General features: G+C 35.9%; 1 protein-coding gene across 1 annotated transcript in view; it reads left to right on the top strand.

Moving 5' to 3' along the window:
- Positions 1 to 13,765, top strand: part of DNAH12 (dynein axonemal heavy chain 12) — a 167,516-nt gene that overhangs the window by 130,528 nt on the left and 23,223 nt on the right. The window contains exons 57-59 of the mRNA XM_052636568.1: positions 1,546 to 1,738; positions 7,549 to 7,721; positions 9,380 to 9,520. Of these exons, the coding sequence (XP_052492528.1) occupies positions 1,546 to 1,738; positions 7,549 to 7,721; positions 9,380 to 9,520 (507 nt within the window). The remainder of the gene's footprint in view (positions 1 to 1,545; positions 1,739 to 7,548; positions 7,722 to 9,379; positions 9,521 to 13,765) is intronic.

The following is a 13,765-nucleotide window of genomic DNA, read 5'->3' as shown; positions in this document are numbered from 1 at the left end:
TATATTGGGCTTTTAGTATGGGTAATAGGATTTAGGTGATGTGCCATGACTTTTCTGAGTAGGCAATGGCACCCCAGTCCAGTACTCTTGCCTGGAAAATCCCATGGACAGAGGAGCTTGGTAGGCTGCAGTCCATGGGGTCGCTAGGAGTCGAATACGACTTCACTTTCACTTTCACTTTTCACTTTCATGCATTGGAGAAGGAAATGGCAACCCACTCCAGTATTCTTGCCTGGAGAATCCCAGGAACGGGGGAGCCTGGTGGGCTGCCATCTATGGAGTCGCACAGAGTCGGACACGACTGAAGCGACTTAGCAGCAGCAGCAGCAGCAGCCATGACTTTTGACTTGTATCTGATTGTTTGAAACAAAAAATTTCATTTCTTGAAATGTATGTTTTGGACAAAATCAGAAATGTGTTCAAAGACATATACAGAATATTAATGAAATAAGAAAATACTTAGGACAAGAATGAAAAAGCAGGATATAAAACTATGTATGATAGGGATAATTTGTTTTTCAAAAGTTAATACATGAATGGATATCCATATATATGAAAAAAAGATTGAGAAAGAATACACCAGAATATTAATAGTGGTAATCCTTAGGAGTGGTAAGATTATGGATAACTCATTATTTTCTTTATGTATTTTTCCATTACTAGCATGTGTTATTTTTTTTTTAATGAGAAAAATATTAATGATCCCTGGAAGGGCTACTAGTAAAGAATTGGTTTCTAGGATTTCCCTTAAAGTGGCTAAGACTGTAAGCTCCCAATGCATGCCCATCTTTTATCCCTGGTTAGGGAACTAAATCCCACATGCCACAACTAAGACCTAGCACAGCCAAATAAATAACTATTTTAAAAAAAGAATTGGTTCCAGAAGGAAATCTTTGACTCAGCTTGAAGATTAATATAACACTATCAAGTAGTCAATTAAATGAAATCAAATTATAAGTGAAAATATGTACCATGAGGTACTTTAGTTATTTTCAGTATTTATCCCACTTGCATAATATCTAAGACAGAACCAAGTCATAACATATTCTATAACATGAATTATGTTATTTGAAGTTTCATACCATCTTTGTTAAGGTATTAAGTGCCAATTCAATCTGTTACTTTGAGCCAGTTGTATGATGAGTCATCTTTTCTGTGTCTGCTATTGTAGACGAGATGATGAAAATGAGACTGAATATGATTAAGCCAAGGAATAGAAGTTTCATATTCTGAGTGTCTTTTCCAGTTCTTATTCTCACACAATGAGCTAAGCCATATGGATAAACTTAACATATTTTTAGACTTAACATAGTATATATTATTGCTGCATTTTACATATTTATAATCAATGCTTTGTTTTTGCTTGAATTTCTCAAATTATCATTTTCATGGAAATATTTTTTCCTTAAGGTAAAGAGGTTAGTCATCTTACTTTGTGTTACGTGTCTACAAAATTGTTATATTTAAATGCCTACAAAATTGTAAGGTCTAATATTTAGATAAAATACTACAAATTTAGATCAAATGTTTTTTTTATCTTTTTAGACCAGAGTTAGAAGAAGAACGAAATGCTCTTATTCTTCAGTCTGCAGCTAATAAGAAACAGCTGAAAGATATAGAGAAAAAAATTTTAGAAACATTATCATCTTCAGAAGGAAACATTTTAGAAGATGAAAGTGCGATTAAAATCTTAGACTCTGCTAAATTGATGTCCAATGAGATAACCAAGAAACAACAGGTAAAAAAAGAATCCTAGAAATTTTTTTGATTCTTTGGAGTCCAGTTTGCTCCCCCTTCCTAAGTAAAGTGCTGTAGTAGGCTTATGGGAAGAGGAAAATAATTCATAAAATACCACAGCATATAAACTAGTTTTAAACTCATAAGAATATCTCTTACTGTTGAATCATTCAAAACCTGTGTCATCTATGTGGTACTTATAAATAGAAGAAATGCATTTGGAGTGAAAAAAAGTTTTAGTATAATTTTTGTTGTTCCATAGGTAGGGTAAGCTAGTCAGGTTCATTCAAGTTTTGATTGACTCCTCAACTAAAACTTCAGTTTGAGAACTTGGCTTGCTTAAGTTCCTAGTTAGAACTTAAGATGTATGAGGTCATTGCTGGTTATTTGGACAGTAAGTGGCTCTAGGATCTAATGAGGATGTTCTTCTGGTGTTGCCTTGTCATCTGAGAGGGAGGAGGTATGAGAGTTGGGAGCAGCAGGTGGAGGAAGGAAAACTCACACAATAGCATACTTGTTGCAAATTAATCTAACACAGCCAAATGGTATTTTTATTTTTTAATTTTTTCAAATGGTATTTTTATATTGTCTTTAAAAAATATAATCCTAGTGTTACAGGTTAAAGGGGCCTTAGCTATTAGTCATTTTAGCATTTCATAGTTGAGAAAAGTAGGGCCCAGAAAAAGTAGTTAAGCCCCAAGTTTACACAATGAAATGATAATACAGATTGACTTCAGTAGGCTTACTTTAAGGATTTTCAGACCCTTCTATCCTCTTTAGCCCGCCCAATGAACTAAACATATCTTTAGTATTGGGGTAACTAAAAAATAAAAAGAATCCTAAGTAGAAATTTCACTAATTGCTCAGCATCCTTCTGTTTGCACCCTACCTCACTCACCCCAGTTTTGGGGTGGAGGACTTCCCTTTGGGATGGGTTTAGTTTTATGTGAACGTGATGGCAATGACTCTCTTTGGGGGTACTGTTTTGTTTTGTGCTTGTGTTTTTCATTTCAAGAGAGCCAAAAGGAGTAGTGTCTTAGAGTAGCCTCTCATCTGGGGACCATGGCTGAGATATTCAATAATGTCTACCTTCCCAATTACTGTCTATTAGAACAGAAACCATTCCTCACTTTCCTCTCACCACTTGTTTTTTCAAAGTGAAAGAAAAGACAGGAAACATTAATCAGCTTATTTTCTATTAGGCTCAAAGAGGAAAGTAGATATCAATATTTATTTGTTCAAATGCTTTATCTTACAAAGAGAAATTTAATCACGTCTTTTTGACTGGATCTCACTGATCTTTACAAACAGAATTTAGAAATCACTATATATTTTGATTCAAAACTTGCTCTGTATCTGGCCATGACTTCTATTCCACCCACTCACTGTCAGAAAACACATCTTCACAGCAAGTCTTTGTACGTAGTCTAAAACCCACCTTTCCTTTTTATCCCAAACCATAAGATTAAACAAACACAAGTGAAAATTTAAGGATTTGTTCTATAGGTTCCAGAAGTTTCCCCCCACAAAAGTCATCATGACTGAAATATAGCCTAGTGGATTCTAGGGAAGTATAATATATATAAATATAACTATATAAATATATAATATATATAAATATCAGGAAATTTTCACAGATAATAAATTCTCCTCTTAGCGAATTTCACACTTCAGTTTTTTAACATATATGCTCACAATGTTTATTTGTTAGAAAATAACAAATTGTTTGATTTTAGGTTATTAATGATAATTAATAAAAAAATCTCTATGTGTTCATACTAAGGGTTCAAGTATATGTAAATATAACACTATTTATAAATATACTATAGAGCAAGCCTTGGAACCTGAGTTAAATTATTATTTACTCTTCAAAAATAACAATATTTGTTAAATGTTTTTGCTTACTGTTACTGTTAATGGTAAATGGTTCAGTTCAGTTTGGTTCGGTAGCTCAGTCATGTCCGACTTTTTGCCACCTCATGGACTGTAGCATGCCAGGCCTCCCTGTCCATCACCAACTCCCGGAGTTTACTCAAACTCATGTCCATTGAGTTGGAGATGCCATCCAGCCATCTCATCCTCTGATTTCCCTTTCTCCTCCCGCCTTCAATCTTTCCCAGCATCAGGGTCTTTTCCAGTGAGTCAGTTCTTCCCATCAGGTGGCCCAAATATTGGAGTTTTAGCTTCAGAATCAGTCCTTCCAATGAATATTCAAGACTGATTTCCTTTAGGATGGACTGGGTGGATCTTCTTGCTGTCCTAGGGACTCTCAAGAATCTTCTCCAACAACACAGTTCAAAAGCATCAATTCTTTGGCACTCAGCTTTCTTTATAGTCCAACTCTCACATCCATACATGACTACTGGAAAAACAGGTTTGACTAGAGGGACCTTTGTTGGCGTAGTACTATCTCTGCTTTTTAATATGCTGTCTAGGTTGGTCATAACTTTCCTTCCAAAGAACAAGCATGTTTTAATTTCATGGCTGCAGTCACCATCTGCAGTGATTTTGGAGCCCAAGAAAATAAAGTTTCTCATTGTTTCCACTGTTTCCCCATCTATTTGCCATGAAATGATGGGACTGAATGCCATGATCTTTGTTTTTTAAATGTTGAGTTTTCAATTCAGTTTAGTCACTCAGTTGTGTCTGACTCTTTGCGACCCCGTGAGCTGCAGCACACCAGGCCTTCCTGTCCAACACCAACTCCCGAAGCCCACCCAAACTCATGTCCACTGAGTTGGTGATGCCATCTAACCATCTCATCTTCTGTTGTCCCCTTTTCCTCTTGCCCTCAATCTTTCCCCTATCAGGGTCTTTTCAAATGAGTCACCTCATTTGAGTTTCAAGTCAGCTTTTCACTCTCCTCTTCCACTTTCATCAAGAGGTTCTTTAGTTCCTCTTCACTTTCTGCCATAAGGGTGGCATCATCTGCATATCTGAGGTTATTGATATTTCTCCTGGCAATCTTGATTCCAGCTTGTGTTTCATCCAGTCCCGCATTTCACATGATGTACTCTGCATATAAGTTAAATAAGCAGGGTGACAATATACAGCCTTGACATATTCCTTTTCCTATTTGGAACCAGTCTGTTGTTCCATGTCCAGTTCTAACTGTTGCTTCCTGACCTGCATACAGATTTCTCAAGAGGCAGGTCAGGCAGTCTGGTATTCCCATCTCTTTAGGAATTTTCTGCATTTTGTTGTGATCTACACAATCAAAGGCTTTGGCACAGTCAAGGAGATGTCTTTGTGGAACTCTCTTGCTTTTTTGATGATCCAACAGATGTTGGCATTTTGATCTCTGGCTCCTTTGTCTTTTCTAAATCCAGCTTGAGCATCTGGAAGTTCTTAATTCACATGCTGTTGAAGCCTGGCTTGGAGAATTTTGAGCATTACTTTGCTAGCATGTGAGATGAGTGCAATTGTGCAGTAGTTTGAACATTGTTTGGCATTGCCTTTCTTTGGAATTGGAATGAAAACTGACCTCTTCCAATCCTATGGCCACTGCTGAGTTTTCCAAATTTGCTGGCATATTGAGTGCAGCACTTTAACAGTATCATCTTTCAGGACTTGAAATAGCTTACCTGGAATTCCATGACCTCCACTAGTTGTAGTGATGCTTTCTAAAGTCCACTTGACTTCAGACTCCAGGATGACTGGCTCTCGGCGAGTGATCACACCATTGTGGTTATCTGGATCGTAAAGTTCTTTATTGTATAGTTCTCGCCACCTCTTCTTAGTATCTTCTGCTTCTGTTAGGTCCATCCCATTTCTGTCCTTTATTGTGCCCATCTTTGCATGAAATGTTCCTTTGGTATCTCTAATTTTCTTGAAGAGATCTCTAGTCTCTCCCATTCAATTGTTTTCCTCTATTTCTTTGCACTGATCACTGAAAAGTAATCATTTTTTTTTGCATTGATCACTGCAGTGGTAAATAGTACTTGGCTGAAAAGTTAAGGGTTAAATAACAGAAGATTTAAATGAGAATATTAAGATCGTACTTTCTTTTGTAAAGATATCATTCATTTCCATTGTTGATAACTTTGTTTTATTTATAGTCAAGATGGAGCTTCAAAACTTACTTTTAATTGTAGTTATACTGTAATTTGGGGGAAAGTTTGCTTGTAAGGAACACAAACCCACTCAAATTGGGGATATTTTATTTTCCCAATTGTAGGAAGTACATGTAGGCCTCAGGAATGAAGGGAAAGTGTTAAATTTCTCTGCTCTTTGTCTCTCCTTTTCTCTAAGGTTCTGTGGTCCTCATACATGCTTCATTCTGCTCCATCTGGAGACCAAGTTCTTTTCTGTAAAACTTCTATACTGTTACTTTGTACTTTTATCTTGCACATAGAAACCAACTCTGATACCATTGCCTTTTAGCTCTAAGGCTGAGCACCACCTGATTTCAGTTTTTGATGCTCCTGAAGATCTAATTCTCTGGAGGGAAAATGTATTAGCTAATATTGGGTCTGGTTCTGTGCCTACCACCTGATTGAATCAGCTGAAAACAGGATCATTCAGTATAAATTCAGCAGAGTTTGTGGATAGCATGTCCAAAGAAGGGAGAGTGGGTTGGAAAAGTGCTCTATATGTTTTTCCTATAGAATATCAATGTATCATACTGAGTTGTCATTGGAATGACTGTTGTCTTGAAGAAATTTTTTTTTCTTTTAGAGATTGAATATCTATCTATACCCCTATTAGAAAAAAGTTAAAATTATGAGAATCTCACTGAAAAAAAAAGATGTTCTTAATGTAACAAGAACAACAAATAAACAGCCAACAAATACTTCCAAATTCTTGCTTCGCTAGACTTTGTGCTGGGTTCTGGTAACATGTTGGTGCCTTAAACCATACACGTATATACATACTTTCTCTCTCTCTCCTTCTCCTTCTGTCTCTGACCTATTAAAATAAAAGAGGGTGTTCAGTCACTAAGTCGTGTTGGACTCTTTGCCACTACATAGACTGTAGCACACCATGCTTCCCTGTCCTTCCCTATCTCCCTGAGTTTTCTCAAACTCATGTCCATTGAGTTGGCGATGCCATTCAACCATCTCATCCTCTGTCACCCTCTTTTTCTCTCGTCCTCAATCTTTCATAGCATCAGGGTCTTTTCTAATGAGTCGGCTCTTCACATCAGATGGCCTAAGCACTGGTGCGTCAGCTTCAGCATCAGCCCTTCCAATGATTCAGGATTGATTTCCTTTAGGGTTGACAGATTTGATCTCCTAGCTGTCCAAGGGACTCTCAAGAATCTTCTCCAGCACCACAGTTTGAAAGCATCAGTTCTTCGGCACTCAGCCTTCTTTACAGTCCACCTCTCCCACACATATGTGAATACTAGAAAAATCATAGGCTTTGACTATATGGAACTTTGTTGGCAAAGTGATGTCTCTGCTTTTTAGTATGCTGTCTAGGTTTGAAAGAGGGTGAGTGACAATAGTAGATACACATCAGATTAAGGCAAAGAATAAGCAAAGATTGATAGTTTTGTCTTCCTCAAATAAGAAAGAGATAATTGATGGGTAGTTACGCCTTTGATCTGTAAAGATATTTTTCTTTCTTTTACCTTCCTTCTTTCCACTCTTTCTTCGTTCTCTTCCCTCTCTCCCTAGTTCTTTACTTCCTTTCTTTCCCTTTCTTTCTTTATAGATGTTTGCATAATAAAGCCCTTTCATGTAATCCATGCCCCTATAATTTTGTCATTAACTTAGGGGATATTTTTAATATAAATTTCATTGTATGAAATATATGTAATTAAAACACATCTCCTATTTCTTCATCTTGATTTTTCTCTTCTTCCAGATTGCAGAAAAAACAGAACTCAAAATAGCAGAGTCTCGAGAAGGTTATAGACCTATTGCTAAACATTCATCAGTGTTATTCTTTAGCATTGCAGACCTGGCTAACATCGACCCCATGTACCAGTACTCTCTCATCTGGTTTGTGAACCTTTATATCAACTCTATTCATGACAGGTAAACATTCTCTAGCGTCATTCATTCTCCCTAGGTTGTATTTTCACCATCCTTTCTATTTAAAATATATAACTTTTCTTATTATTTATATAATACATATTCATTATTGACCATTACAAAATATGGGAAAGTGAAGGAATGAAGGAAGAAGTGAAGGAAAGAAGGAGGGAAGGAGGGGAAGGAAGGGAGGAAGAAAGGGAGGAAGGGAGGGAGCAAGGAAGGAAAGGAAGAAAGAGAAAACAAGCAAGCAGACCTCTCTTCTATTCTAAGTTTTATTTCACTCCTACTCAAGATTGAAGCATAGAGGGATTAGCTTTAGTCCTTTCCCCACATTTCCTTTAAGTATTTTGCTAAGGCAATAACCTATCTTTGCTAGCAACTCCAGTTTATCTTCCTCTAGCCTTGTGGTCCCTAAGAAGTTTCAGCTCCACATTTCTAATCATTTGCTAGATGTTTTTACTTTAACCAATTAATGAATGTACACAGATCTTGGAATTAGACTGGAGTAAGGGATTAAATTTCAGTTCTTCCAAGGGATTAAATTTCAGTTTAGCTGAAATTTAATTTCAGTTAAATAGCTACATGAATATAGGCAAGACAGTTAACTTTTCTGTAATTGCCTCAATTTTCCTTATCTGTAAAATAGGGATAATAATAGCACCTACCTACCTTCAAGAGTTCTTTTGAGAATTAAAAGATAATATTTGTAAAGTATTTTTAAAAATGTCTGATATTAAGTAACTCGTTTGGTAGAAAAAGAATATGATTTGAGCCTAGCGTATGTGTCCTACATGGGCTCTTGGTAGAACTGTCTTTCCTGAGTGATTGAAATCCCTAAGCTTTCCCAGCTGGGATTTGGAATTTGAATTAACTCACCCTACATGATGGAGGATATTCAAGCTGAAGAATTGACATAAATGTCAATAGCAAGTGGACGAGGATGTGAAGTCATCAGAACCCTCATGTAATATAGTGCATCCACTTTGGAAACATTTTTAGAAGTGTATATATCTGAACTACTGTGCTGTACTTCAACTATACTTCAGTTAGAAAAACAATAATGCTGCCGTAAACATGCTGCTGGTGCTGCTGCTAAGTCGCTTCAGTCGTGTCCGACTCTGTGCGACGCCATAGATGGCAGCCCACCAGGCTCCCCCATCCCTGGGATTCTCCAGGCAAGAACACTGGAGTGGGTTGCCATCTCTTTCTGGGTACGCATATCTTTTGAGTTTGTGTTTTTTGGAGTTTTTTAGGGCTAAATACTCAGAAGTGGAATCGATGGATTGTATGGTAGTTTTATTTTTAATTTTCTTGAGAAACCTCTGTGCTGTTTTGCATAATGGCTGTACCAATTTACATTTCCACCAATAGTGCATGTAGGTTCCCTTCCAACGATAACATCTTCTATAGCTATAGTACAGTATCACAACCAGAAAATTTACATTGGTACAATCCAGAGAGCTTATTCAGATTTCACCATTTTTTTATATGCGCTCGTGTGTATGTATGTGTGTGTGTGTGTGTGTGTGTGTGTGTAGTTCCATGTTTTTAACAGTGGTTATTTTGATAAAATAAAACTTGTATGTTAATTCATGTGTAACTGATTTTTTCATAGCTTTACTTGACTCAATATATTTTCCTTTTTTTTAACCTTTCAGTAACAAATCCAAAATTTTGGAAAAGCGCCTAAGATATTTAAATGACCACTTTACATACAACTTATATTGTAATATATGCCGATCGCTATTCGAGAAGGACAAGCTATTGTTTTCCTTTTTATTGTGTGCCAACCTTCTTTTGTAAGTTACTTGCTTTTTCTTTATTTTAAAAACCTACCTGGAAAACCTAATCAGTGGCTTCTCACAGAAGGATAGCATGTTTTTTTTACCCTGTTTTTTAGTCATGAATTTAGTTGTTCATTTCTCTCTAGTAGTGTTGGTGTTTTTATGTTTGACTTTTAAAATGTGGGTTATACAGAAGAACTCAAAAAATGTTCAACAGTCTAGTTAATTCCTACAAAGCAAAAATCTGTGTAACTACCATTCATATCAGGAAATAGATTTTTTCAGGGAATCCCCTGGCATTCCAGCGGTTAGGACTTGGCACTTTCACTGCTGGGCCTGGTCAGAGAACTAAGATACCACCGTGTGGTGGGTGGCATGGCCAAAAGAAAAAGAAACAGGGTTTTTAGATTGGCTTCTTTCACTTAATATGCATGTAAGGTTCTCTGTGTCTTTTCATGGCTTGATGATTCATTTCTTTTTAGCACTGAGTAACATTTCATCGTCTGCATATACTACAGTTTATCTGTTCACCTACTGAAGGACATCTTGGTTGCTTACAAGTTTTGAAAAGTATGAATAAAACTGCTGGAACCATTTGTGTGCAGGTTTTTGGATACATGTATGTTTTAGCTTATTTAGTTAAATACTAAGTGTGATTGCTGGGTCGTGAATAAGCTTATTAAGGTTTTTTTTTAATTATTTTTTAATTGAAGGATAATTATTTGACAGAATTTTGTTGTTTTCTGTCAAACATCAGTATGAATCAGCCATAGGTATACATATGTCCCCCGCTTCTTGAACCTCCCTCCCATCTCTCTCCCCATCCTAGCCCTCTAGGTTGATACCGAGCCCCTGTTTGAGTTCCATGAGTGTGGAGAGAGTAACATGGAAACCTACATTACCATGTGTAATATAGATAGCCGATGGGAATTTGCTGTATTTAGTTTTGTAAGAGACTGTCTTCCAAGATATTCGATGTGGCACCTCAGCTTTTTAGGAATCTTGGCTTGTGGTCCTTGGGGTCCTGAATGTTGATACTGACCCACATTCTGGAAGAAGCAGGAACTCAGAAGCCAGCACATATTGAGCAGAATAAAGTGCTGGAGGAGTAATTTACTTTCTTACTTATGGGACCATTAAATTATTAAAAGATTTTCCTTCTTGATTCATATTTTCTCTGTGAAAATTACTTTGAAAATGGGTCCTAAGTGGAAGTTTAAACCCGTTTTACATAACAGGTCCCAGAAGAGACCCAACAAGTATATAGTGTACATCTCATAATCCATTGCGTTCTATCAGCAGTGAATGAGATTTCCTGTTGCTTCACAACCTTGCTAGCATTTGGTCTTGTCAGTGTTCTGGAGTTCACCATTCTAATAGATGTGGAGTGTTGTCTTGTTTTAATTTTCAATTCACTAATGATATATGATAATGAAATTTGCTTATTTGCTATCTTTATATCTTTTTGGTGACGTGTCTGTAAGAGCTTTTGTCCATTTATTAATCAGTTTGATTGTTCATTTTTTATTGTTGAATTGTATCCTTTATCAGATACATCTTTGGGAAATATTTTCTCCCAGCATGTGGCTTGCTTTCTCATTCTTTTGGCAGTGCCTTTCACAGAGCAAATGTTGTAAAGTTTAATGAAGTCCATCTTATCAATTCTTTCTTTCATGGGTCATGCCTTTTGTAATGTAGCTAGAAAGTTATTGCCATACCTCATGCCTCCTAGATTTTTTCCTATGTTCTAGGAATTTCATAGGTTTTCTTCCCTGGTGGCTCAGAGGTTAAAGCATCTGCCTGCAATGCGGGAGGCCTGGGTTCGATCCCTGGGTCGGGAAGATCCCCTGGAGAAGGAATTGGCAACCCACTCCAGTATTCTTGCCTAGAGAATCCCATGGGCAAAGGAGCCTGATGGGCTACAGTTCACGGGGTCGCAAAGAGTTGGACATGACTGAGTGACTTCACTTTCACTTTCAATGCCTCCTAGATTTTTTCCTATGTTCTAGGAATTTCATAGGTTTGCATTTTACATTTAGGCTATGATCCATTTCAAGTAAATTTTTGTGAAAGGTATGTATATATCTAAATATCTATCTATATGTATGTATCTAAATATCTATCTATATAATTTGTATGTTTTTCTTATTTTTTTTCTTACACAAAGGGAATACACTGTTAATGTTCTTTTGCACCCTTTTCTATTAATGTAAATGGAAGTTACTCAATAGAGATACCCTTTTGTTTTTTCAGCTTTATTACATATAATTGACATATCATGCAGTCTCCCCATTGTAAGAATACAGTTAGATGATTTTTTTTGTGCACTTACACAACTGTGCAACCATCACCAAAATCCAGTTTTAGGATACTTCTATCATCCCCAGAAGTTTCCTTGTGGCAGTTTAGTCAATTCTTCCTCCTACTACCAGCCCCAGTAACACTCATCTGCTTTCTGTCTCCATAGTTATTCCTATTCCAGAAATTTTATGAATGAGACGTTAGATGGCCCAGAATATGATCTATCTTTGTCAATGTTCTATGTGCTCTTGAAAAGCCTGTGTAATTTTGCTGTTCTTGGGTGGAATATTCTAAAAAAAGTCAAGAAGGTTAAGATGGTCGATATATCTTCTATATTCTTGTTGCTTTTCTATTTGTTCAATTATTGAGAGAGATTTGGAATCTCTGCAGAGATTTCTCCTGCAGTTCCATCAATACTGCTTTGTGTTTTGACATTTTGTTATTAGATGTGTAAATGATTAGGACTGTTATGTTCATCTGATAAATCTATTTGACCTTTTAAAATCCCTGGTAAAACCATTGCTCTGAAATCTACTTTCTATGATATTATTGTAGCCCCTCCAGCTTTCTTTTGAGTACTGTTAGCATCGTATATATTTTTCCATACTTTTACTTTTAACCTATTTGTTTTATATTTAAACAATATTTGTAGATAGCATGTAGTAGGGGCTTACTTGTTTTATCCAATCTGATAATCACTGCCTTTAATAAAATAGTTTAGACTATTTATAGTCAATGAGATAATAGAGTTGTATTTAAATTTACCATCTTATGATTTTATTTTCTGTTTTGCCGACCTGTTCTTTATTGCATTTCCTCATTTTCTGTTTTTCTTTGAGTATTTTAGTGATTCCAGTTTATCTCCTTTGTTCATTTATTAGCTATAATTTTATGTTTTATTATTTTAGTGATTTGTTAGGGTTATAGCATATCTTTTGATTTGCATATGTATATGACAGGTATAAGGTAAAAAGTGTAAGGGGAGAGAGAAAAGTATATTTTTTTGTGTGTGTATGTATTATATATTATATAAATATATAAAAGACCTTAAAACAATATACTTTCATCTCTCCCTTATAGCTTTTGTTTTATATTTTGCTTGTACATATGTTATAAAGCCTGCAGGACATTGCTCTTTTGCTCTAAGTAGTCAATTATTTTTTAAAGAGACAAATTATAGGAAAATACTTTTTATGTTTATCTACTAGTTAACCATTCCTGATGCTCTTTATTCTTTTTTGTTGATTCAAATTTGCGTCTCCTTGAAGCTTCCTTTAACATTTCTTATAGTATAAGTCTTCTGGTAATGGATACTTTCAGGTTTTATAAACCTGAGAAAAATTCAGTGAATTTTTCTTTCAGATTTTAATTTTTTATCTCTGGAAGTTTCATTGATTATTTTCTTTATATTGCCCACTTCTCTCTTCATTATGTTCATGTTCCGCTTTCACTCCTTGAGCGTATTTATAATAGCTCTTTTAACATTCTTGTCGGTATATCGTCTGTACCACTTCTATGTCTGTATCTACATACTGATTTTTCTCCTGGTTATGGATGCTGTGCATTTTACTTTGGTAAATGCTGGGGTTTTTTAAATTATTGTTTCTTTAAGAGCTCTAGACTTTATTCTGCTCTAGACTTTACTTTGCATGTACTTAAATTATAATGAATCATTTGACCTTTTCAAGCCTTTTTCTTTTTACAGTTTTTTTACAGCAGTTTTAGAATAGACTTTATTCTACAGCTAGGTTAGCTTCACTACTAAAGTATAATCCCTCCAGTGTCACCACTGAACTGTCCTGGTGTTCAATCAAGATTCAAGTCTAGTTGGCAATAACTCATATCTTAAGTCCTGTGTGAGTTTTGATAGCTACTTAGTTTACAGCTCCTATATTCTTTGCCTGGGTTCAGCTCCAGATATTCTTTGCCTGGGTTCATAGATTTTTACCGTCCACGTAC

Source organism: Budorcas taxicolor, chromosome 1, assembly GCF_023091745.1.
Source record: "Budorcas taxicolor isolate Tak-1 chromosome 1, Takin1.1, whole genome shotgun sequence".
Classification (NCBI taxonomy): domain Eukaryota; kingdom Metazoa; phylum Chordata; class Mammalia; order Artiodactyla; family Bovidae; genus Budorcas; species Budorcas taxicolor.
The sequence above is the reverse complement of the archived record's forward strand: the minus strand, read 5'-3'. Positions and strand labels throughout refer to the sequence as shown.